Source organism: Aegilops tauschii, chromosome 3 (genome assembly GCF_002575655.3).
Source record: "Aegilops tauschii subsp. strangulata cultivar AL8/78 chromosome 3, Aet v6.0, whole genome shotgun sequence".
Lineage (NCBI taxonomy): Eukaryota > Viridiplantae > Streptophyta > Magnoliopsida > Poales > Poaceae > Aegilops > Aegilops tauschii.
Genome location: NC_053037.3, coordinates 473,579,005 through 473,602,581, shown reverse-complemented (window position 1 = coordinate 473,602,581; position 23,577 = coordinate 473,579,005). Strand labels below are relative to the sequence as shown.

The 23,577-nt window shown below is 50.3% G+C and overlaps 3 protein-coding genes across 5 annotated transcripts; 1 reads left to right on the top strand and 2 right to left on the bottom strand.

Annotated features, from left to right (window-relative positions):
• Positions 1-7,983: 7,983 nt before the first annotated feature.
• LOC109778208 (scopoletin glucosyltransferase) lies at positions 7,984-11,955 on the top strand. Of its 3 annotated transcripts, none has more exons than XM_073510874.1 (2): positions 7,984-9,261; positions 10,497-11,955. In XM_073510874.1, exon 2 carries the CDS (start codon positions 10,513-10,515, stop codon positions 11,800-11,802), a length of 1,290 nt encoding a protein of 429 aa, XP_073366975.1. In that variant the 5' UTR covers positions 7,984-9,261; positions 10,497-10,512; the 3' UTR covers positions 11,803-11,955. The 3 variants fall into 3 exon arrangements, with proteins under 3 accessions (XP_073366975.1, XP_045090380.1, XP_073366976.1); XM_045234445.2 differs by having other exon boundaries at positions 7,984-9,249; positions 10,487-11,932; XM_073510875.1 differs by having other exon boundaries at positions 7,984-9,263; positions 10,513-11,932.
• Positions 11,956-12,047: 92 nt separating this feature from the next.
• Positions 12,048-13,240, bottom strand: LOC109778209 (elicitor-responsive protein 1). The gene is made up of 4 exons (XM_020336760.3): positions 13,026-13,240; positions 12,833-12,898; positions 12,573-12,711; positions 12,048-12,440 (listed from the first exon to the last, which is right to left on the bottom strand). The coding sequence occupies exons 1-4, from the start codon at positions 13,090-13,092 to the stop codon at positions 12,221-12,223; spliced, it is 492 nt and encodes a 163-aa protein (XP_020192349.1). The 5' UTR covers positions 13,093-13,240; the 3' UTR covers positions 12,048-12,220.
• A 5,433-nt stretch (positions 13,241-18,673) lies between these two features.
• Positions 18,674-20,066, bottom strand: LOC109778211 (elicitor-responsive protein 1-like). Its single transcript, XM_020336761.4, has 5 exons — positions 19,876-20,066; positions 19,700-19,765; positions 19,441-19,579; positions 19,179-19,317; positions 18,674-19,071 (listed from the first exon to the last, which is right to left on the bottom strand). Exons 1-5 carry the CDS (start codon positions 19,940-19,942, stop codon positions 19,009-19,011), a joined length of 474 nt encoding a protein of 157 aa, XP_020192350.1. The 5' UTR covers positions 19,943-20,066; the 3' UTR covers positions 18,674-19,008.
• Positions 20,067-23,577: the final 3,511 nt, after the last annotated feature.

The window sequence follows — 23,577 nt, the reverse complement described above, 5'->3', positions numbered from 1 at the left end:
AGAAATAAATAACATGCCCATCTATATTATCAGCCAAGAGATCTTTAACAATAGCAATATTAGGTTCAACTTTAACTTGCTCAGGAGGTGTATAAGTTCTAATTTTGCTTTTACGAACCACAGTTGAAGCTTTAGCATGGTCCTTTATTCTAACAGGGAAAGGTGGTTTCTCAACATAAGCAGTAGGAACAATAGGATCATTATAAGTGATAGTCTTTTCTTCAACTTTAATAGGTGCAGCTACTTTTACTTCTATGGGAGGATGATATTTAAACCACTTCTCCTTAGGGAGATCAACATGAGTAGCAAAAGATTCACAGAAAGAAGCTACTATCTCAGAGTCAAGTCCATATTTAGTGCTAAATTTACGGAAAACATCGGTATCCATAAAAGATTTAACACAATCAAACTTAGGTGTCATACCTGACTCCTTACCTTCGTCGAGATCCCAATCTTCAGAGTTGCATTTAATTATTTCCAATAAATCCCATTTGAATTCAATAGTCTTCATCATAAAAGAGCCAGCACAAGAAGTATCGAGCATGGTGCGATTGTTATCAGAAAGCCGAGCATAAATTTTTTGAATAATCATTTCTCTTGAGAGCTCATGATTGGGGCATGAATATAACATTGACTTAAGCCTCCCCCAAGCTTGAGCGATGCTTTCTCCTTCGCGAGGCCAAAAATTATATATATAATTGCGATCATGATGAACAAGATGCATAGGATAAACTTCTGATGAAATTCCAATTTCAATCGTTTGTAGATCCATGATCCCATATCATCACATAGCCTATACCATGTCAATGCATCTCCCTTCAAAGATAAAGGGAAAACCTTCTTCTTGATAACATCATCGGGCATACCTGCAAGCTTAAATAATCCACAAACTTCGTCCACATATATTAGGTGCTCATCAGGATGTAATGTTCCATCTCCTGCAAAAGGATTAGCTAGCAGTTTTTCTATCATACCTGAAGGAATTTCAAAGTAGACATTTTCATTTTCAGTAGGTTCAGTAGGTTCAGTAGGTTGAGGAGCAACTTTTTGCTCTACTGATCGGGGTGAAGATACCCTGAACAAACCCCTCACAGGGTTACTTTCCATAGTAACAAGTGACAATAAATTTCAGCACACTATATAAATTTTCCTTACCAAATTCCACCTACCAAAGGCGCTTCACTCCCCGGCAACGGCGCCAGAAAAGAGTCTTGATGACCCACAAGTATAGGGGATCTATCGTAGTCCTTTCGATAAGTAAGAGTGTCGAACCCAACGAGGAGCAGAAGGAAATGATAAGCGGTTTTTAGCAAGGTATTCTCTGCAAGCACTGAAATTATAGGTAACAGATAGTTTTGTGATAAGATAATTTGTAGCAAGCAACAAGTAACAAAAGTAAATAAAGTGCAGCAAGGTGGCCCAATCCTTTTTGTAGCAAAGGACAAGCCTGGACAAACACTTATATAAAGGAAAGCGCTCCCGAGGACACATGGGAATTATCATCTAGCTAGTTTTCATCACGTTCATATGATTCGTGTTCGGTACTTTGATAATTTGATATGTGGGTGAACCAGTGCTTGGGTGTTGTCCTTACTTGAACAAGCATCCCACTTATGATTAACCCCTATTGCAAGCATCCGCAACTACAAAAGAAGTATTAAGGTAAACCTAACCATAGCATGAAACATATGGATCCAAATCAGCCCCTTACGAAGCAACGCATAAACTAGGGTTTAAGCATCTGTCACTCTAGCAACCCATCATCTACTTATTACTTCCCAATGCCTTCCTCTAGGCCCAAATAATGGTGAAGTGCCATGCAGTCGACGTTCACATAACACCACTAGAGGAGAGACAACATACATCTCATCGAAATATCGAACGAATACCAAATTCACATGACTACTAATAGCAAGACTTCTCCCATGTCCTCAGGAACAAACGTAACTACTCACAAAGCATATTCATGTTCATAATCAGAGGAGTATTAATATGCATAAAGGATCTGAACATATGATCTTCCACCAAATAAACCAACTAGCATCAACTACAAGGAGTAATCAACACTACTAGCAACCTACAAGTACCAATCCCAGACTTAGAGACAAGAATTGGATACAAGAGATGAACTAGGGTTTGAGAGGAGATGGTGTTGGTGAAGATATTGATGGAGATTGGCCCCCTCTCGGTGAGAGGAGCGTTGGTGATGACGATGGCGATGATTTCCCCCTCCCGGAGGGAAGTGTCCCCGGCAGAACAGCTCCGCCGGAGCCCTAGATTGGTTCCGCCAAGGTTCCACCTCATGGCGGCGGAGTCTTGTCCCGAAAGCTTGCTTCTGATTTTTCTTCGGACGAAAGACTTCATATAGCAGAAGATGGGCATCGGAGGGCCAACAGGGGGCCCACGAGGCAGGGGGCGCGCCCCCCGCCCTCGTGGCCAGGGTGTGGGCCCCCTCTGGTATTTCTTCCGCTCAGTATTTTTCATTATTTCCAAAAATAAGTTCCATGGAGTTTCAGGACTTTTGGAGTTGTGCAGAATAGGTCTCTAATATTTGCTCCTTTTCCAGCCCAGAATTCCAGCTGCCGGCATTCTCCCTCCTTATGTAAACCTTGTAAAATAAGATAGAATAGGCATAAGTATTGTGACATAATGTGTAATAACAGCCCATAATGCAATAAATATCGATATAAAAGCATGATGCAAAATGGACGTATCACCCCCCTCCACAGTTTAACACCTCGGTCATATCGTCGTAGTGCTTAGGCGAAGCCCTGCGCCAGTAACTTCATCATCACTGTCGCCACACTGTCGTGTTGACAGAAATCTCCCTCGTCCTCAACTAGATCAAGAGCTCGAGGGACGTCATCGAGCTGAACGTGTGCTGAACACGTAGGTGCCGTATGTTCGGTACTTGGATCGATTGGATCGTGAAGACGTTCGACTACATCAACCGCGTTACTAAACGCTTCCGCTTTCGACCTAGGAGGGCACGTGGACACACTCTCCCGTCTCGTTGCTATGCATCTCCTAGATAGATCTTGCATGATCGTAGGAAATTTTTAATGTACCATTCAATGGGTATGGGTACGGGTGGTGGGTCAGGTTTGGGATGATGGGTAAGGGTATGGGGTGGCTCCACCCGTACCTAAACCCTGCGGGTGCCATCCCTAGGGGCAGTCGTAGGTGGGGGTCCGGATGGTCCGGACTCCCTTCCCACATCAGCCAGGAGGGATGCACCCTCCTGGTCTTCGGCAACCGAGGTGTTAACCTCGACCATTATGGTGTCGACATCCCCCTCTGTGTCCAGAGGAGGAGGGGTCTTTCACGACAGCACCTTCCCAATCTCTTTGGGGACCAAGGGAGGCGCGAAACGTGACGCGGAGCCGCTGTTTGCCAGTTCGGCACGCAGAGATGTCCCCTCCAAGGTTTGCTCGGCAGGGTGGCCCCGTTGAGGGCTGCACCATCAAGCGAAAAACAATCAGTCTACGTTCTACCAGGGATTGCTGAAAGGTAAAGCAGTCAGGAATATCCCGATACGTACCTGGCCGCAAGGGGCTTGACCCTGGGTTCCTTCGCCGGAACCTTTTCGGACGCTTTCGGACTCCTCGTCGGAGTCCGAGCTGTCAGGCAGCACCAGCTTAGGACGGCCCTGCCTCTTCTGGGCTTGAGGAGGTTGATTCTCCTCGACGTCGCTGGATGCCGCCCTCTTTTTGGAATGCGAGGAGGCGCTTTCCTCCGCATTGTCCTCATCTCTGTCCCCCTCTTGTGCGGACGGGGTCACAGTATCTCCGGACCGGCTGTCCGGATGGGCTCTGTGGTGGAGGCCCTCCCTGGCCTCCGATACCTCCGTCTTCTTGCCCTTCTTGTCAGGCACCTTGTACGGCGCCACGACCAGCAACTGCTCCAGCTGTTTGGATCGGGGCTCCTCTGGCAGCGGCGTCGGGCCGCTGATCTTCTCGGCCTTGGCGAGCTAGCCCTGCAAAACCCATGTGAAGGGGTTCAGATTAAGTCATGCAAAATGAATGTTTAAACTTATGTTTGGAAAAGTGTCACTCACCTTCTTCAGAGGGTGCGCAGCATTGAGTCCAATATCCCCCTCCTCTGCCGGCCACTCCTTCTGCGGCTCGAACAGCAGCCCCCACACTTTCTTGTGGGTCGTGCCGAAGAGGTGTCGCACGGTGGCCGGATCTTCGGGGCCATGTTCCCACATGGGCTTGGCCCTCTCCTGACAAGGGAGGAGTCGGCGATTGAGCATGACCTGCATCACATCGACCAGCTTTGCACCGGTCTCCATCACACTACCGACGTGCTTCTGTAGCGCCTTCAAGTCATTAGGGTACCCCCAGTCATGGCTCTTCTCGACCCACGAGGTCAACCTGGTAGGGGGTCCGGATCGGAATACGGGAGCCGCCGCCCAGCCGTCTTCCCTTGGTTCGGTGATGTAGAACCATTCCTTTTGCCACATTCTCACGGTATCAACAAATTGGCCCTCCGGCCACTGTACCCTTGTCAGCTTGTTGGTCATGGCCCCGCCATAGTCCGCGTGCTCGCCGCCAACCACTTTGGGCTTGACGTTGAACACCTTCGGCCACAGGCCGAAATGTGGCCGGACTCAGAGGAAGGCCTCGCAGAAGATAATGAAGGATGAGATGTGAAGGAGGGAGTTGGGGGCTAGATCGTGAAAATCTAGCCCATAGAATAACATCAGCCCCCTCACAAAGGGGTGCAGGGGAAATCCGAGCCCTCCGAGGAAATGGGGGAGGAACACGACCCTTTCGCCCGGCTTCGGCGGATGATCTGGCCCTTTTCGGGGGCCCGATAGGCAATGTCGGCCGACAAATAGTCGGCCTCTTTTAGCTTCAAGATGTTGTCGTCGGTGACGATGGAGGCCTCCCACTTCCCGTTCGCGCTAGATCCAGCCATGGTTGAAGAAAAGGGGGGTGGGATTTGCTGTGAGAACAGAGGAAGGGGGCACTTGAACTCTGAGGATCTGCGGGTGCGGAAGGTTGAAGAAGGCGTGGGATTATTACTATTGTAACTCCCCCCTTTATAGGCTGTTGACACGCCGAGGGTTCCTTTTTCCACGCCGTTGGCCTCTCCACTTCCCGATACTCCCGCAACGTTATGTGCGGGGTGGGAAACGAAATCATTTATCATATCCCCCGAAAGGCGGGGCACGATCTCCACCTTGACGAGACGTGACGAGCGTGGGTCGGCATCGAGCCGCGCTTCGAGAAATACTAACCGCTCAGCGTTATGACCGGACGAGACTCTTCGTTGAAGGAGAAAAAAGTTGTCAGATAAAGGCACTGTTTACACTTGAACGACTTTTTTCCTTTGGGGCTAAGCAAAACTGCTGTTTCAGATTCCGGACATCACTTGGCTCTGAATACAAACAAAGCGCATTGAAGAACTCACCTCGCAAGCCGGATACTGTTGGGTAGGCGGATGCTGGATACAACCCTTGGCGTTGGAGGCAAGTTCAGGGGCTACTGAGGGAGTTATGGACTAAGGGGTCCTCGGGGCACCGGCCCATTGAATATGGGCCGGACTGGTGAAGCTGCATAGCGACGGAAGATCTATGAAGCCGTGGTGTGTCCTCCAAGTTAAGGATAGGCAGGATCTTTTTATCCCTTGTTGTAATCTATCTCCGGTAACCCTAACCCTATTGGTGTCTATATAAACCGGGGGTTGTAGTCTTTAGGGATGGAGCTACATTCATCACATCACCACCTTCGGGTTTAGCTCATGCTGATCTCGAGGTAGATCTACTCTGTAAACCATATTACACATCCAATATAATCAAGTAGGACGTAGGGTATTACCTCTTAGAGAGGGCCCGAACCTGGGTAAACACTGTGTTCGTCGTCCCTTGTTACCCATTGATCCTAGATCCACAGCTCAGGACCCCCTACCCCGAGGTCTGCCGGTGTTGACACCGACACTCCTCCTTGCTTCATACGATTTCTTCTCTGTATAAAAATCTGATAGAAAAATTCCTGCTAATTTACTCCATGTATCAAAGGTTCCTGTAGGGTGAGACACTAACCAATTCCTTGTCTTTTCAGCCAAAGTGTGAGGAAATAATTTCAGTTTCATATCATCTGGACTTAAGGCATTCAATTTAAATGTCCCACATACATCTTCAAAAAATTGCAAATGTTGGTAAGGATCCTCACCTTCCTCACCTTTAAATTGTTTACCATGCAACAATTCGAGGACACTTGGGTTCACCTCATAAGCTACACCGGTGGCATTAGGACCCAACGATGTGAACATTTCTCGAATAGGTGGACATGTAAGCCGCAAGGCTGCATGATGATAGTTGTGTCCATACTCAATCATGATTGTTCCAGACCTGCAAACAACTTAGTACAAAAGATTCAAACCAAACTCAGAACTAAGACGAAAAGCGCTCAGCTCCCCGGCAACGGCACCAGAAAAAGCTTGATAGCCTGAGTGCACATGGTTTAGTTGTAGCCTTTTCGAAATAAGAGTATCGACCCCACATGGAGCACAAGAATTAGTCTTTGGCCCTTTGCGAGGTACAAATGATGTCCCTATAAATTGTAAGTGATCCGAACAGGAATAATAATAAAGTTGCAAGTGTAAAGGTGAATAAATAAGTTAGAATAAATGACAAGTAAAATGACTTAACTTGACATAATGATTAAAAGAGTTCCCAGGGATCCGAATACCCCACTAGTGTGCATCTACGGCTATGCCTAAACACAAAGCTATTTTGTATTCCTAAGCCACTTTACATGTTTCTATTTGTGGGCAGAGCCGGTACATATAATTTATACTCATGGTATCTCCGTATCCCATACGCCACCACCGTTCTTCCCCACTCTGGTTATCAAATGGTGATTAAGGGGAAAAAGGTCCCCGTGGATGCAGCCAAACTTGTCTCCATTAATACCCCCTGTTGCAACTATCCGCTATCCAAAGTGGTCTTGTCACGTCACCCAACTCCACAACCACATAGTTAGCCAATAGTAATAACCTTCCGTCCAGATTCAACATACGTTGGATGGTCGACTTCACTGAACGTCAAGAAGATTGTCAACATAAACATGCAAAGAGGATATTAAATCCTAATATCAAACATCCGATTACACACTAGGGTTCGTCCATACCCCGGGAACAAAAGATCTACTCACACATGGGAACAACAATCATCACGGAAATGGTAAATGAATACAAGGATGAATAGATCAACAGACACGCTATAGGATCCACTAGGGTTCTTTGTGTTACAGATGATAAGGATGTGGATGATGAGGAGGAGGTGGAAGACGGTGATGATGAAGATGATGATGTTGACTGCGTTCCCCTCAAGATGAGAAGAATCCCCTCCTTCTCCTCGTTGATCCCTTTACCGGATGGGCTCCGGTGGCTAGGGTTCTGCCTTCGGGATGAGTTTCTGGAGGCTCTGAACGTCTCATCCCCGATCTGCTTCGACGGGGTGAAAATAGCTGATCCCCTAGAGGCGGCATCGTGCCAAAGGACCACTCATGCGAGCGCTTGTGGTCGCATGGAATGTCGTCGTTCGCTCTGGAAACGCGGCGACGATGGTGTCTTCGGTCTTCTTGCTTGATTCTTTTATGGAAAGTGTTTATCACCTTTAATACGTGATTCCACTGCCATTTTTAGGGATTTCTCCAATAAATTAATATTGCTCCATAAGCCACAACCTGAGGGATTATTGACAAAGAGAAGTGTGTGAACGCGGTAAAATTCCACAAAGCCTAACTAGTAGGCACATAAATAACGGTGAAAAAGACCTCATAATTTGGACTCATCATCGTGTCGCTATAAGCGAGACATAGGAAGCAACTAACAAAGGAGTGCTTCTTCTGGAGCCCCCGCAAGGGTCACCTTAGGTGGGCTTAGAGCGCACCACTTGGCAGCGCTCTGCCTCTGCCACATGTCACGTTTTGGGCGCTCCCTGTGATTCTTATTTTTATTTTTTCACACGTGGTTTGGGCTTTTTAGATCTTTTTTCTGCCTTTTGGTTTTCCCCTGGTCGCTCTTAAGTTTTGGAACTGAAAAGATCAATTTTTTTCATGAAAAGACACATTTTCTTTTTTTTCCTGCCGCGAGAGGCATGTTGCTTCCACGAGTCGTGCCTCTCGGAAACGGAAAAAATGCGTTTTTCCTTCCGTGAGAAGCACGGATTTGTTTCCGCGAGAGGCACAATCCTGTCGTCGCAAATGAAAAAAAACACGTTTTCTTTTGTTTTCCTTCAACGAGAGGCACAGTCGTGCCTTCGCAAACAAAATCCTTCCGCGAGAGGCAAGTCGTGCCTCTCGAAAATGGAAAGAAAACACGTTTTCTTTTTTCTTTTTCCTTCCGTGAGAGGCACGGATTTGCTTTCGCGAGAGGCACAATCATGTCTATCGGAAATGAAGAAAAACGCGTTATCTTTTTTTTTCTGCGAGAGGCACACATTTATTTCTCGTGGAGGCATGGTTTTGCTTCTACGAGAGGCACAATTTTTTCATCCGGTTTTGAAATAAAAAAGGGTTCATCAAACCTATCAATATGGGATCTAGTTTTGAAGATCTCGGCGTGAGGAATTAACGGTAAAAACGGTTCAAGATTTGAACCTACGGTTTACATTTTGAATAAAAGGATTAAGAAAACTTTCAAATTATGACAAATGGCGCAAATGATTTTTGCAAAGAGTGCTCGATTTCGCGAGACATAGCTCTCGCGATATTTTACAAGTGTTTTGGGCGCCAAAACGGCGTACCAAGCGGGGCCTCACGGCATTTCATCGTGGTATTCTGCACTCCTGAGTCGTACACTAGGACAGCTGTCGACTAACTGATTTTATAGCACTAAAAAAGACTCATTGATTCGAGTCTGACGCACATCATCATCGGTCGGGTACCGTTATACTGTAATTCCCACGCGGTGGGTATCCATTTGTGCAATGTCAAAGTCGCCGCCGCAGCGGAAAGTAATCGTCTGCGTGGTGATCACAACTCGCGAGCATCCGATCCGATCTCATTAGCCACAGGAACGGCTCACCTGCGCGACCTGCTTGGATGGCAGCCATGGCGCCAACTAAGGACGGCGAGCCGCCGCTGCACATCCTCTTCTTCCCTTTCCTCCTTCCTGGCCACCTTATCCCGATGGCCGACATGGCCGTGCTCTTCGCCGCTCGCGGCGTCAGGTGCACCGTCCTCACCACCCCCGTCCAAGCCTCCACCATCCGCTCCGTCGTCGATCGAGCGAACGGCAGCAGCGCGAGTAAATAGCATAAAACTACCACTTTTCGTCCTATGGTTCCAAAAAACTACCATAAATTTGTTTGTGACGGATAACTACCAAAATCGGCGTCGGCTGTTTCAAAAAACCAAAAACATCCGTGGCTAAGGAATTAAACTGGTTTATGACAGGTCGGGCCCGCACCTAAACGAACCGTTTGTTTGACCGTTCGTTTGACTGTTAACTGACCTGGCATAAAATCAATCAGGTCCCTGCCAAAAAAATGAAAAACAATCGGGTCCCTCCAGCCAGCTCCCAGCCGCCGTCCACCTCGCCTCCTTTCCCACCCCACTGGAGCTCCGCCTCCACCTAGCGGCCGCCACGCCGCCACCGGCGAGCTCACCTCCAGAGGGCATGAAGGCAGGGGCTGTCGGCGACGGGTGCCGCAGCGGTCGGGTCCCGCCGCCCCGCCGTGCCTTGCATGCGGCCGCCGCCCCGACGTGCCTTGCCTGCGGCCGCCGACCCGACGTGCCTCGCCCGTGGCCGCCGCCTCGCCATGCCTCTCCTGCGTCACCTCCACGCCGTGCCTCGGCGGCCTTGAGGCGGCGAGATCCGGCAAGCCTCGTCGCCGACGAGCTTCTCCCCGGCGCGCCCCTTCACAACGGCGGCCACCCCGCACGCATTGGACGACGGCGGGGCGACGGAAGGGAGCTCCGCGGCGACGCCACGACTGCTCCCGGCGAGATCCTCACGGCGGGGCTGCTGGCCGGCGAGCTCCTTCGGCGGGGCTGCCGCGTACAGCAGAGCAGCGGGGACGGCGCTGCTGTTGGCCGGCGAGCTCCTCGAGCTCCGGCGCGTACAGCAGAGCAGCGGGGACGGCGCTGCTGTTGGCCGGCGAGCTCCTCAAGCTCCGGCGCGGCTTGCCGGCCGGAGGAGACAGCGTTGCCTTGCCTCGGGGACCCGATTGCTTTTTCAGAAAACTCACAGGGACCTGATTGCTTTTTCAGAAAACTTGTAGGGACCCGATTGTTTTTTTACAAAACTTACGTGTAGGACGCACATGTAAGTTAGCGGTCAAACGAACGGTCAAACAAACGGTTTGTTTAGGTGCGGGCCCGACCTGTCATAAACCGGTTTAATTCCTTAGCCACGGATGTTTTGGGTTTTTTGAAACAACCGACGCCGATTCTGGTAGTTATCAGTCATAAATAAATTTGTGGTAGTTTTTTGGAACCATAGAACGAAAAGTGGTAGTTTTATGCAATTTACTCCAGCAGCGCCGCCGGCACCCCGATGTCCATCTCCGTCGTGCCTTTCCCCGACGTTGGGCTCCCGATGGCCGCACAGAGCGGGAGGGACCTTGCTACCTCCAGGGACTACCACGACAGGTTCCTCCAGACGGTGGAGCTGCTCCGGGAGCCCTTCTGCCGGTTCCTGTCCGACCACCACGCCGACATCGACGCCGTGGTCTCCGACAGCCTCTTCCACTGGTCCGCTCACGCCGCCGCCGAGCACGGCCTCCCGCGCATCGCGTTCCTCGCCACCAGCATGTTCGCCCGTGCCTGCACCGACACCGTGCTCCGGAGCAACGTGTTTGAGTCGTGCTCTGACGACCACGGTGCCGTCGTATCCCTGCCGGGGCTGCCGCACCGTGTCGAGCAGCGGCGGAGCCAGATGATGGACCCTGCAAAGCGGCCACATGAGTGGGCTATGTTCCAGCTCATCCACGCCGCGGACAGGTCGAGCTACGGCGAGCTCTTCAATAGCTTCCGCGTGCTGGAGCCGGGCTACGCCGAGCATTATCGTGCCACGCAGCTCCGCCGCCGCGCGTGGCTTGTCGGGCCGGTGGCGCTCGCAAGCGGCAGCCTCGAGGATGTGGCGTCAAGAGGCGCCGTCGCCGGCGCGCTCTCGCCGGACGCCGCCGTGTGCCTGCGGTGGCTCGACGCCAAACAGGCCAGCTCGGTGGTGTACGTCTCCTTCGGCACGATGACCAACTTTTCGCCAGAGCAGATGCGGGAACTCGCCCGCGGCCTCGACCTCTCCGGCAAGAACTTCGTGTGGGTCATTGCCAAGGGCTCCACCGCCGCATCGTCTGACCCGTCTACGCCAGACGGGTTCCCAACGGCAAACCGTGGGTACATCGTCCGAGGATGGGCGCCGCAGGTGCTCATCCTGAACCACCCTGCCGTCGGCGGGTTCGTGACGCACTGCGGGTGGAACTCGACGCTGGAGGCCGTGAGCGCCGGCGTGCCGATGGTGACGTGGCCGCGGTACGCCGACCAGTTCTACAACGAGAAACTCGTGGTTGAGGTGCTCGGCGTGGGTGTGGGCGTCGGCGCCGAAGACTACGCGTCGTGCCTGGAGACCCACCGGGTGATCGCTGGCGAGGCGATCGCCGAATCCATCCGGAGAGTGATGGGGGAGGAGGGCGACGGCGCCGCCATGCGGAAGGAGGCGAAGGAGCTCGGGGTGATGGCGAGGGGCGCGGTGGAGAAGGGCGGGTCGTCGTACGACGATGTAGGGCAGCTCATGGAGGAGTTGATCGCCCGCCGGAGTTCCGTCGGATGTACCGCCGATGGGTAATGGTGATCCTCTAGCTATCACTCGATGTCACTGTGAATTTGATGTGTATGTGTATGTGTATGTGTATGATATCTCTATCTGGAGCGGCGGTGTGCATTTGCTGTAGAGGCACCTGAAATTGTTTGAGTTCCTGGGGAAATTTGTTACTGGTGCCGAAGAACTGGACTCCGTAGCATCTTGTTCTTGCCAGATGGCCGTACACCGTATGTATATACTGGTGTCAACAAGCATTCAACAATGGAGAATTCGACACGGAGTATGTATGTGTTGTTTCAAAAGAATCTTAATCGTAAACGAATTTGGTGATCTTAAGCTGTTCTGACTAAAGTGCTACAAAATACAGCATACACACTTGGAGCCACATCATTCAGTCATAGGCCACATCCAACACCACTAATTATGCACGACCGAAGGACCCTCAGACCTTCTGCTCACGAAAGCTGTGCCTCCAGCCTCCAAACTGTGCTCCGTCTTCTTCAACCTGGGAATGGGCATCAACCTTTGCGGCCGTGAAGGTGATGCCGACTTTGATCTCGCCGTGGTACGAGTTGTCGGCGGTGACCACCCTGTACTTGGCCGGGTTCAGCCGCGAGGTGCCGCTCTCCATGCCTATGCTGATCAGATCAGTCACATTGATCCTGCATCACAGAGATATACTATTGAGTAATTGGATTTAGACCTTTCCTTTTTATCTAATCTGCCATTTTAGTTATGTGCTGATGCTGATGGTGATGCTTGGCAGCTAGGACTAGGAGTAGGAGTTTACTCACGTTGCTTGGCCGAGGAAATCGTCGCGGGAGAAGGTGTCGTGGTCCATGATCCGGAAGACGAGCTTATCTTGCCCGTTGGCAGCGGAGGAGTTGATCTGAAACCTCAACACCTCGTTCCAGCTCGGGTTCCTCCCGGCATCTGCATTACAGGCCAACGCTGGTTCATTTAGGAAATCGTCATAGTCATAGTATGGATTGCTGGTAGACATGGTGAAAGTCAAGGGTGGAGCCGGGTTGTGATTGTGGAAGAAGGCACTGACCTCGGGCGGTGCTGCTCTTGCGCTCCTGGCTCCGGTACTGCACCACCACATACGGGTCGATCTTCCCTGCGCGTATAGATGGAGGTAAAATTAGATGAATCCAAGCCAGACACTAGAAGAGAGCAAATCGAAGCCAGACCAAGAACACGTGTGGTGGTGGCTGCTCTTCTGCAAACTCCGGTGGAGCACTCACCGAGGAAATCGGTGCCGGAGAGGCCCTTGGCGTCGACCAGATGCACCTCCAGAAGACCGCGCGCCATTGCTCTGTCAATCTCGCTGCAAAGCTAACCAATATCTCTTCTCCCTCTCCCGCGAACACGGCCGGCCGGCTGCTCTCTCTGCCCTTTCTGACTGTATTGCTCTCTTTCGTCTGGGACTAGGCCTGTCGCTCTTGTTCTCCTGCGGCTGGCGTTCGGAATTGAGGTGCCGTAACTGAGGCGCGCCGGCGTATTTATATACTACAACTTGGTTCCTCGGATGGGTGGCGGCTGCCGCTTTACGGGTCCATTCAAAACTCCGGAGCTGGTCGTCGCCAACGTGAGGAAGCACGCAACAGTCTAGCCGGTTTTTGGACCGGTTCAAGACCCCCCTTCACTTGCCATCACTGACGTCGACCGCTTCTCTGCGAGAAACCGAGTGTTGCTACGGCCTCCGCTGACGCCTATGAAGATTTCCACGCGGTGAGATGGAAGGAGAAACGTACTTGGAGTTTTTTTTAGGGTCACGTACTTGGAGTTGGACCGTGGTCTCGCATGAATTGGCGTTGATAGATCCATAGCAACGTAGCACGACTTGGTCTCGACACCACATACGTATTTAGAAAGAATTCCTTATTTAACACTGTGTTAAATTTTATTTCCCTATTTGACACCAAAAAATATTTTTCCCTTATATAACAACGAGTCTAAATTTTATGCCTTTTATAACACTTTCGTCTATTTTAAGGCTTATTAAAGGTGTTAATTGACATATGAAAAGACCTTTTTATCCCTGATGTGGTATGTGATAAAAAAATTCATAGACGCTAGCACTACGTGCTAATAATGTCCGGCCGGCTTGGTTTGTTGTATGCGGCTAAGTATAGCGAACTACTAGCTGCGTGTGTGCTGTCCAGCTGGTTCGGTTCCTAGCTGCGGGAGCCAACTTCCAAAGAAAATCAATCGAGTGCTTAAGTTAGCTCTTGTGTATGGTGTAACCGCTCTTCTCTTCGTAAATACGTACACTGTACAGTAGCATGTAGTCCGTGTTTATTGATACTGGCCGATGCCATGCCAGGCACACGCATGAGTAATCTCTAGCTGATTTTTATTTTTTTGCGGGGATCTCTAGCTGATTAACCAACGAAGTACACATGAGTCCGGGGTCACGAAGAAGGACGGCGGCCGCTCACACTCCCCGCTGCACAGAACGCGCCCACGCAGCTATGAACCGAACCAGCTGGACATCACACATGCAGCTAGTCCGCTATACTTAGCCGCATACAACAAACCAAGCCGGCCACGCATTATTACTAGCATCTATGATATTTTTTTATCACATACCACATCAGGGGTAAAAAGGTCTTTTCATGTGTCAATTAACACATTTAAGGCTTAAAATAGACGAAAGTGTTATAAAGGGCATAAAATTTAGACTCAGTGTTATATAGGGAAGAAAATATTTTTCGGTGTCAAATAGAGAAACAAGATTTAACACCGTGTCAAATAAGGAATTCTCTCACGTATTTAAGAGGTGTCGTTGGCCTCTGACCTCGGCTAACCTTGGCTGGTCTTATACAAGCGCCTAAGAGAGGATGAAAAGGGTTGTTTTGTTCATGAAACACAAGAAACACAGGGGAAAAAAATTCAAACGTGCGCGAAACAAAAGCGACAAGAAGCCTACTTTACCGGCCTGAACTTGTACCAGTTTTACTTTATAACCTCAAAATTTGATTTGGTTCAGTCTACTTTACAACAGGTCTGCTCCCATCGTTGTCTTGTTGAAGGCGTTGTCTCCTTGCTGATATATTGGCCTTTATTGGTCGGTCTCAGTAACCAGAATGAAAATCCTTGTGCTTACCGTCTCCGGCTAGACAGGGAAACGATGGCCTGAGGGCATGTATCCTTCTTGTAGGTGTTGTTGCAGAAAAAGTTGACTTGCTCGTGGGTGTTAAACTCATGTATTGTAATGGGTCTACCATAATTGTGCTTGTTATGTACTCCTTTTGTTGATGTCTTTGGTCTTGTTGCCTTGTATCAGCTCTAATAAAATTGGTCGTCGACATCACATTGATGCAGAGCCCCCCCCCCCCCCCCCCCCCCCAACATCGAAATCATTTACAATACTTGATTGCATAAGAGTATACTGGAAAGGAACTTTACTTTACATTGCTTTACATTGCCCCTTGAGATGGTGACCATTTGTGTTATCATTATGATTTTATGCCCCTATCACAAGTTTGTATAAAGGTTCAATTTTGTTCCAATAAAAATCACGCTTAATTAAATGATAACTTTGATGCCCGTACCGATGACAACTTACTTGCAAGGTTTTTCTCGACCCATAGGTAGGTATGGGGGCACTTATGGAAGAAACAGGTTTCATGGTTTTGGATACACACTTAGAATTCATGCTTAGTACATGATTTTAAGCTCGCAAAGGTTGAAGTAAATTATATCTTGGAAACCCACTTCGGCGCCCGCATTGAGACAACCCGCCGCTTCGCATGGCTAGCACCTGCTATTTAAACATGGCCTCGCCCGACACCATCCGCACCACAACACGTCTGCTTCCAATCCTTCTTTGTGCACCACCTCCGGCATGACCACGAGCTCGAGTGCGATGTGGAAGAGCCTCTCGATGGAGATGAAGCATGAGGTGGTTGGCCTTGTGGCCCGTTGGTAGGGCCGTCGTGCACACCTCGACGCCGTCATGATGGACGAGAAGCCAGTGTCGACGTTCTAGCTGGCGCAAGAGGAGTAGTGCTACAACCTCGCCCTCTGACGGAGGGCCAAATCTACGACGAGTTTGCCAATAAGAAGGTCGTGCCGGGCATGGCCGCGGAGAACCCAAACTCCGTCGAAGAGCAGCACACGCTCTACATGGCCGCGCGCAGCGCTCGCGTGATGGCGTCGGATGTTGCAATTCATGTGAGTGGAGGGACCCACATGCAAGATTTCGCAGATCATTGACCGTGCATGGTATGCAAACTCCTTGTGTGAATCTTATCCTCACGACCATGCATGAAAACGTACATGCTAGCAATTAACTTCGCTTAGTCGTCAAGCCACATAGAGACAAAAGAGAAACTAGAAACGAAAGAGTTTCCCCACCCTACCGTCGTTCACGCCAGCTGCAATGCCTCAATTGCTCATCTTGCAAACTGGCTATCACGGATTGAAGCTACAAACCTAACCTACTTGTCTCTCCTCTCCCCACCAATAACTCCTCTCTGAATTTCCCGTGGCTGCACGTTCGGCACACACAGTGACACAGGCCACACTCCGCGCGCGCACTCACACAGGCCACACTACAATCCACAAACCACAAACCACACTCCACACGCACAGCCCGAAGTGCGGCGCCGGCGATGGATGCTGGTGGAGGTGGTGCTGCTGCCGGCGGCGGTGAAGCAGCAGCTGCAGGCGGAGATGGTGCCAGGGCGGCGATGGGAGCCATCCGAGCGGTGGCGAAGGTGCACCTCGCCCTCGGCTGGGCGGCGGCGACTTTCGCCCTCTGCGCCGTCACCCTCCAACCCCAGCTGAAGCCGCAGGGAGGCCAGTGCGCGGCCACCGAGGTGGACGCGGCGACCATGCGCGCGAAGGGGCTGCAGTTGCTGCTCCCCGCCGGCTCCCAGGCAGCGGCGGCCACGGTGGCCGCCTTCGCGCCGGACGCCTGGAGATGGGGGCGGCTGCACGTCGGCTGGACCTTCGCCGCCTTCACGCACGTCGTCAGCGTCTTCACCTACTTCCACCTCGAGGACGCCTTCACTGCTGCGGCCGCCGTCGCCTTCAGCGGCTGCCCCGGCCACATGTACGTGGAGACGGGCATGTTCATCGTCCACAACGTCCTGCTCTTCGTGCCCCTGTTCATCTTCTTCTTTGTAGGCATCGCCGCACTCGTCGCCGCCGTGTGGTAGCCCTTTGATTCCTACATATCCATCCATCCATGCCTAGCGAAGCTTGTCCAGTACTATGCTATGTCGTCCAGCACTCCAGTCTAAGCTACTAGCTAATGATTGACCAATGTGGCACTAATTAGGGTTAATTGGTGTACATGCTGATGTGTTGGAATATAATGCTAGATCGATGCATGATGCATATGGTGGGATCGAGATGAGAATGAGATCGAGTTTGTACTCTTTAGAGCTAGTTATCATATGCATGCATGGAGCTTAGTTTGATTCTGGGCTAAATTAAAACTGCAGCTTGCCGTGATGTGTTTGTGGCTTGTGTTCTTCTTCTTTATTCTCCGAGATTAGTTTGATGAAAAATGTGCGTCGTGTACTCGTGTTCTTCTTCTTAAGGATCGAGTTACCAAACTCGTTAGTTTTTGGTTACCCCAGACCTCTTCTAATGGTGCCCAAATGTTCCAATTAATGCTTTTACCCAAAAAAATAGCACGAGAAATATATACGCAAAACGACCGGACTTGAACATGACCGGACTCGACTCACGCGTGCAGCTAATATTGGCGCAGGGCAGAGGTGTGCAGTAGTTTTCATATTGCAGTAGATGATATAAGATGGGTGCTGCCACGTCCGACGTACAGTTTACACCAAAATGGACGTCCCCTACCCAAATGCGTGCCGCTGCCGCTGCCGGCGTGCATTGCATGCTGCCATCTCTCACTGCGAGACAGCGAGACAGAGGCCTAGGCCGGTCCAGCCATCTCGCTACCGTAACGAGTTTGTGCAAGCTAGTACTGTACATTGATCTCGATGGTCACTTCCTCTTTTGGTGCTGCGGTACGCGCAGGCAATGGAATCGATGCACATGATGCAACGCTAGCATATAGCAAGCAGCCAGAGAGTGAAGCTGAAACCGAACTAATATGGGAGAGGCGCATGTGCATAGATCCAAAAGTGCTACTTGACCCAGATATGGCAACTCATCCTCATTGGTGCCATGGGTATGAACCAGTATCAGTGCATGAGGAACCCGCACCACAGAATGACTTGAGCATCTTTCTTGAGATATACGAAGATTGGTGATTGGTTTCTCGATAGGTCTAGTTTATACCGACAAGGAAAATGTGTGTTTCAAATAAGTAATCGCATAGCAGTTTTACCAACCTAACGTAAACAATCGTAGACATTACCATAGTCATGCGGATGCTAAACGAATACATACCCCTCCCCAGTCATAGCAAAGTTCTGTTGGTCATGTTGGACAACATCTGCGTAGTGGAAAAGGGACATGTGCTCCGACCCAAGTAGTTTTCTTTGGTTGAAGACATAGCTGACACAAACAGAATCATTGATTTTGTCGAACATGGTGATTACAAAGTAATTGTTGTATCCGGCATACATAGACGGGGGTTGAGAGATGATAATCTTATATATGTATCTAATCAACGTCGATTTGCATCTATTCAAGCCATCCAACATGTTGCAACCTTATGTCGTTAATGGGGAGGCACCGGCGATGGTGAGGGGGAAGGAGGGGTTGGAGGGGCCGGCCGCCTTGGCAGCTTGGGGTCGCCGCCCGTGTCGCCCTGGGAACGGAGTGCCGCGGGACGAAAAAAGAAACGTACAAGGGTGAACAGAATTACAGTCCTCCAATGCAGCTAGATTATTATAAATTATTAAAGCATGTCGTTTGTGGTACATAAAACACTTGGTCAAGGCCGCTCCCATGTAAGGAGTGCCCCATGTTGAAGCTGTCAGGAAAACTTCGTAAATGAACGCACCCCTTGTACAAACTACCAAGTTATCAAAGCATCAACAAGCATTCAACAATGGAGAATCCAACAATGTAGAATGTATGGTGTTTCAAAAGAATCTTAATCATAAATGAATTTGAATAAGTTAAGCTGCTCTGACTATACATCTAAAGAGCTACAAAATGCAGCATATATACACTTTTGCATTCACATCATTCAATCATAGGCATGTGATGCGGTTGGCATAGTAGCCACGCAGCATGCCACATCCATCACCACTAGTTATGCACGACCGAAGGACCCCGACCGGACCCTCAGACCTTCAGCCCACGAAAGCTCTGCACCCAGCCTCCAACCTGTGCTCCGTCTTCTTCAACCTGGCAATGGGCATCAACACCCAATCAGAACTCACACTAGTCCACAAGAGATCGACAGAGGCTGGCCAGCCATGTACAAAATCAGAAAAATGCGCGCCTGTCTTTACCTTTGCAGCGGTGAAGGTGATGCCGATCTTGATCTCGCCGTGGTACGAGTAGTCGGCGGTGACCACCCTGTACTTGGCCGGGTTCAGCCGCGAGGTGCCGCTCTCCATGCCCATGCTGATCAGGTCGGTCACATTGATCCTGCACCACAGAGGTATATTCAGTAATTGGATTCAGATCTTGCTTTCGTCTTCAATTTACCATTCCAATTGGCTACTGAAATGCTGATGCTTCGCAGCTGGGAGTAAGTAAGAGTTTACTCACGTTGCTTGGCCGAGGAAGTCGTCGCTGGAGAGGTTGTCGCGGTCCATGATCCGCAAGAAGAGCTTTTCTTGCACATTGGCCGCGGAGGAGTTGATCTGGAATCTGAAGACCTCGTTCCAGCTCGGGTTCCTCCCCGCATCTGCATTACAGAACACGACTGTTTCGTTGAGCAAAATTATATTTTGTGGACCGGGGTCGAGACGACTCAGACGAGGAACCAAGAGAAACAGAGCTGTGTGGAATGGAAGCAGGGACTGACCTCGGGCGGTGGTGCTCTTGCGCTCCTGGCTCCGGTACTGCACCACCACATACGGGTCGACCTTCCCTGCACGTACATGGCAAGCACAAAATTCAATCTCCGTCCACAGCCGAACACAGAACGGAGCAAATCGAAGCCAAGAACATTGGCTTATGCAGTGGAACACGCATGCTCACCGAGGAAATCGGTGCCGGAGAGGCCCTTGGCGTGGACCAGATGCACCTCCAGAAGACCGCGCGCCATTGTATTGCTCTCTCGTTCTTAGCTGGGAAGCCAACCTCTCCCACGGCCGGTCGGCGGTCCGCTGCTCTGCCCTTCCGAATGAAAGTCTTTCTTTCCTTCGTCTTTGTTCTCAGGCAGCTCGCGTTTGGAGTTGAGGTGCTATAAACTGACGAGCGCCGGCGTATTTATATACCATTTGGTTCCTCGGGTGCAGTACAGGAGCTGGTCGTCGCCAACGTGAGGAAGCTCGCGCCATTTGGACCGGTTCAAAGCTCCTTCCCTTCCCGCACGGAAACAAGGTGGAGCCTCGAGTTGACAACTACTGTACTTTATTACTGGTTGAGCCTCGAGACACGACAACTAGAGCCCTTCGTTTCGCCCGGACCACGTCTTCACTTGCCAATCCAACTTTACCATGGACCGTGCGTGCCTGCTCTGTTTGACGTCCATGAAATTCTCTACGCGGTGACATGGAAGAAAGAAACGTATTTGGATCGCGGTCCCGGGTCAATTCACGTATATGTGCAAAAACGTAACTCGACCGGGTCTTGACACCGCATAAGGGTCTGTCTACGTACTTTTAGATGTATCATAGTTATTGCACATCTAAATGACTCAATCAAGCATTTAAAAAAATTCACACAAATCTTCGCGTAAAATCAATGACATAGGAGTTAGTTGCGGAATACTTATGTGAGCAAAACTGTTATGGAAAACATTGTATAGAGCATCTACAGCCGGACTTGACAAATCCGGGCCCTGAAACGCACGCGGACGCGACCGGGCATGCCCGCGGGCGCATCCGGACAGGCCCTCATATTTCCTTTCAGGCATCCACATATCCCAAATTCGGACTCTCAAATCCATACAAATACATGCACGTCGACATGCGACACAATGTCGCACGTAAATAGCAATTGTTGTTATCAAGCATAGATAGCGTTTACATAAAATTTATTTTAAATGCCAAACTCAAGCATTGCCTCCTTGGTTGCCATTGTGAATCTTCATGTGCTCCACAAGATCATTGAGTAGCTGCGTGTGCACCTATTGATCTCGAAAATTTTGATGCATATGCAGAAAGTTCATAAGCTGAGCCACATCTTGATCTTCCGGGATTTTAACTTGTTCTACGGGTACTTCGAAATCATGGGGTTGGGGTACACCATCACCCTCATCCTCGACAATTATATTCTGCAGAATAACACAACATGTAATTAGCTGCCACAAAGTTTCTGATTCCCACATCATTGCAGCGCTCCGCACAATTCCCCAACGAGCCTGAAGGACACCAAATGCCCTCTCCTAGTCCTTCCTAGCCGCTTCCTGCATTGTTGCAAAGTGGCTCTGTTTATTGCCAAATAATTTTTGTAATCCAATAATCGATCTTGGTTAGGATGATTAACCGAGTTATCCAAAAAATTCTGCTGATACATTCGACCAATCCTTCCTAATTCACATTTTTGTTTGAAAAAAATTTGCGGCTCAAATATGATCTTCACAAACGCCGCCCACAGAGGATCGATACCATCACAAGATAGTACCCCATGTTGTAGTCTTGGCCGTTGACGGTGTAGTTGCACGACGGTGATTCATCATTGCAAAGCCTCCTGAACACCGGAGATCGTTGAAGCATGTTGATGTCGTTGTCAGAACCGGGCATTCCAAAGAAAGCATGCCAAATCCATAAGTCATGTGATGCCACCGCTTTCTAGTATGATGGTGGCCTCTCTAGTGTGACCTTGATACATTCCCCGCAGACCTTTGGGGCGATTCCTCCATTGCCAATGCATGCAACCAATTGATCCGGGCATTCCTGGAAACCCCCTTGCCTCTTCAATAGCCAACAACTTCTTCGTGTCCTGTGCATTTGGTTCTCTGAGATACTCAGGTCCAAACACCTCGACCATGGCGCGGGCAAACTTGACAGTAGTCTTCAAACACGTGCTCTCCCCCATCCTGGCCATCTCACCAACGACATCTGCAGTAGTATCAAGTGCAAGCATCCACAAAGCAGCCGTGCACTTCTGCTTGGCCGAGAAAGAGAGCTGGCTGCAGCAATCCCTTCTGAGCTTGAAGTAGTCGCCGTGTGCCTCCCCTTAATGGTTTCCGCATGTGAAAACGGCGACGAAACCATGGATCATCCGGGAAAGCAGGTTTGGGAGCAAAGTAGTCCTTGTGGAGTAGCTTTACTCCGGACACCATGTCCCGGTTGATCACTCTTCTCCCTTTGATCGAGCCCTTGAAGTTGAGAATATGCTCCACTTTCCGGTCCATTTCCTCTTGCATGCTCATGTCCACTTCTTCGTCCGATCCGACGAATCGAAGAACTCATCTTGAACCATTTGGTCAAGCTCCATCGGTCCATACTCCTTGTCCGACGAAGCATCCGAATCCATCGTTTTACCTAACAAAATCACAAAAAAATCCGGTCGGACAATGTGTAGAACACATCAAGCGCAAGGTGGAGTCGGAGAGTTGCCGGACGTACCACGGTGGTGTCAGGGCCAACGACGACTTCCCCCCGCGGTGAGGACGGGAGAGCTCTTCTGGAGCTGGTGGCGGAGAGCCTGGGAATGGCTGCAGAGTCGGCGCAGCGGCGGAGCGCGAGACAGACAGCGCGGAGGAGGAAGAAGATAGAAGATAGCAGATGGATCCGGCTGGTCTTCGGGGTGGATTTGGTGCAATTTGGGTGGGATCGGGTTGTCGGGTCCGACGTGGCGGGCGTGCCCGGGCGTCCCCATATCCGCCACATATTTGGTCTGGATATGGGGGGTGCCGGCCAGCCGGGGCGTTTGAGGGCCGTTTGAAAGGCCCGTCTGGGTCAAAAAATCGTGACCGAACATTGACCGGGTGGCCCGCCCAAGCGAATGAGGCGGGTTTGAGAGGTCCGATTGTAGATGCCTTAAGACTAGACGGCCGAGGTTCCTAAACGAGAGCGGCTATTCTGCACGGGGGTAAACATTTAATTTGGAAAAATAGTAAAATAAATAAATAAACAAAATACGCATTGAAGATGCTCAAATGTGCAAGGTTCGTGTAAAAAAATCACGCACTTAGCGCACATGAGCATCTTCAATGCCTAAAACTTTCAGTTTTATTTGTATTTTACTATTTTTTTCCTGAATTTACTACTCATAGGATGTAGATGAGCTGGGCACCATTTTGAATTATTGGCTCCTTCTATGTATTTCCTTTTAGAAAAGGAGGTTAAAACACTAGGCCTCCACATAAAAAATGCACATATCCATCTGTATTGAATTATTCAACAAATGATTGGCAAAAACATGTATCAAACAACCAGAAGCCATCACTTGCACATATATCTGGCCATGGGCCGGGCCGGGCCGGGCTTGGGCCGGGCCTAAAAAAGCCCATGGCAGAAAACTGAGGCCCAGGCCCTCCCAGGCCCAACCATAGAGCCTACTTTTCAAGCCCAAGCCCGGCCCATCTGGTAAAAAGCCCTGAAAAGCCCTTAGGGCTTAGGGTCGTGGGTCGGGCCTCTTCCTTAAAATGCCAATATGCCAAGCCCAAGCCCGTCCAGGCCCTGCTGGTGGGCTCAAAACTCAGGCCCAAGCCCGGCCCATGGGCAGGCCCATCGGGCCTAGGCCCTGGATTTTAGGGCCGGGCCTGGGTGGGCCGACAGGGCCGGGCCT

Excerpts from the sequence above, each read along its gene's own strand:
- LOC109778209 (XM_020336760.3), bottom strand. The coding sequence starts at position 13,092 with ATGGCGCGCGGTCTTCTGGAGGTGCATCTGGTCGACGCCAAGGGCCTC. Across the intron at positions 12,712-12,832 it reads CAAGAGCAGCACCGCCCGAG|ATGCCGGGAGGAACCCGAGC; the intron begins GTCAGTGCCTTC and ends CCTGTAATGCAG. Across the intron at positions 12,441-12,572 it reads GATTTCCTCGGCCAAGCAAC|GATCAATGTGACTGATCTGA; the intron begins GTGAGTAAACTC and ends TCTGTGATGCAG.
- LOC109778208 (XM_045234445.2), top strand. The coding sequence starts at position 9,057 with ATGGCAGCCATGGCGCCAACTAAGGACGGCGAGCCGCCGCTGCACATC. Across the intron at positions 9,250-10,486 it reads CGTCGTCGATCGAGCGAACG|ACTCCAGCAGCGCCGCCGGC; the intron begins GCAGCAGCGCGA and ends TTTATGCAATTT.
- LOC109778211 (XM_020336761.4), bottom strand. The coding sequence starts at position 19,942 with ATGGCGCGCGGTCTTCTGGAGGTGCATCTGGTCCACGCCAAGGGCCTC. Across the intron at positions 19,766-19,875 it reads CTCCGGCACCGATTTCCTCG|GGAAGGTCGACCCGTATGTG; the intron begins GTGAGCATGCGT and ends ATGTACGTGCAG. Across the intron at positions 19,318-19,440 it reads GACTTCCTCGGCCAAGCAAC|GATCAATGTGACCGACCTGA; the intron begins GTGAGTAAACTC and ends TCTGTGGTGCAG.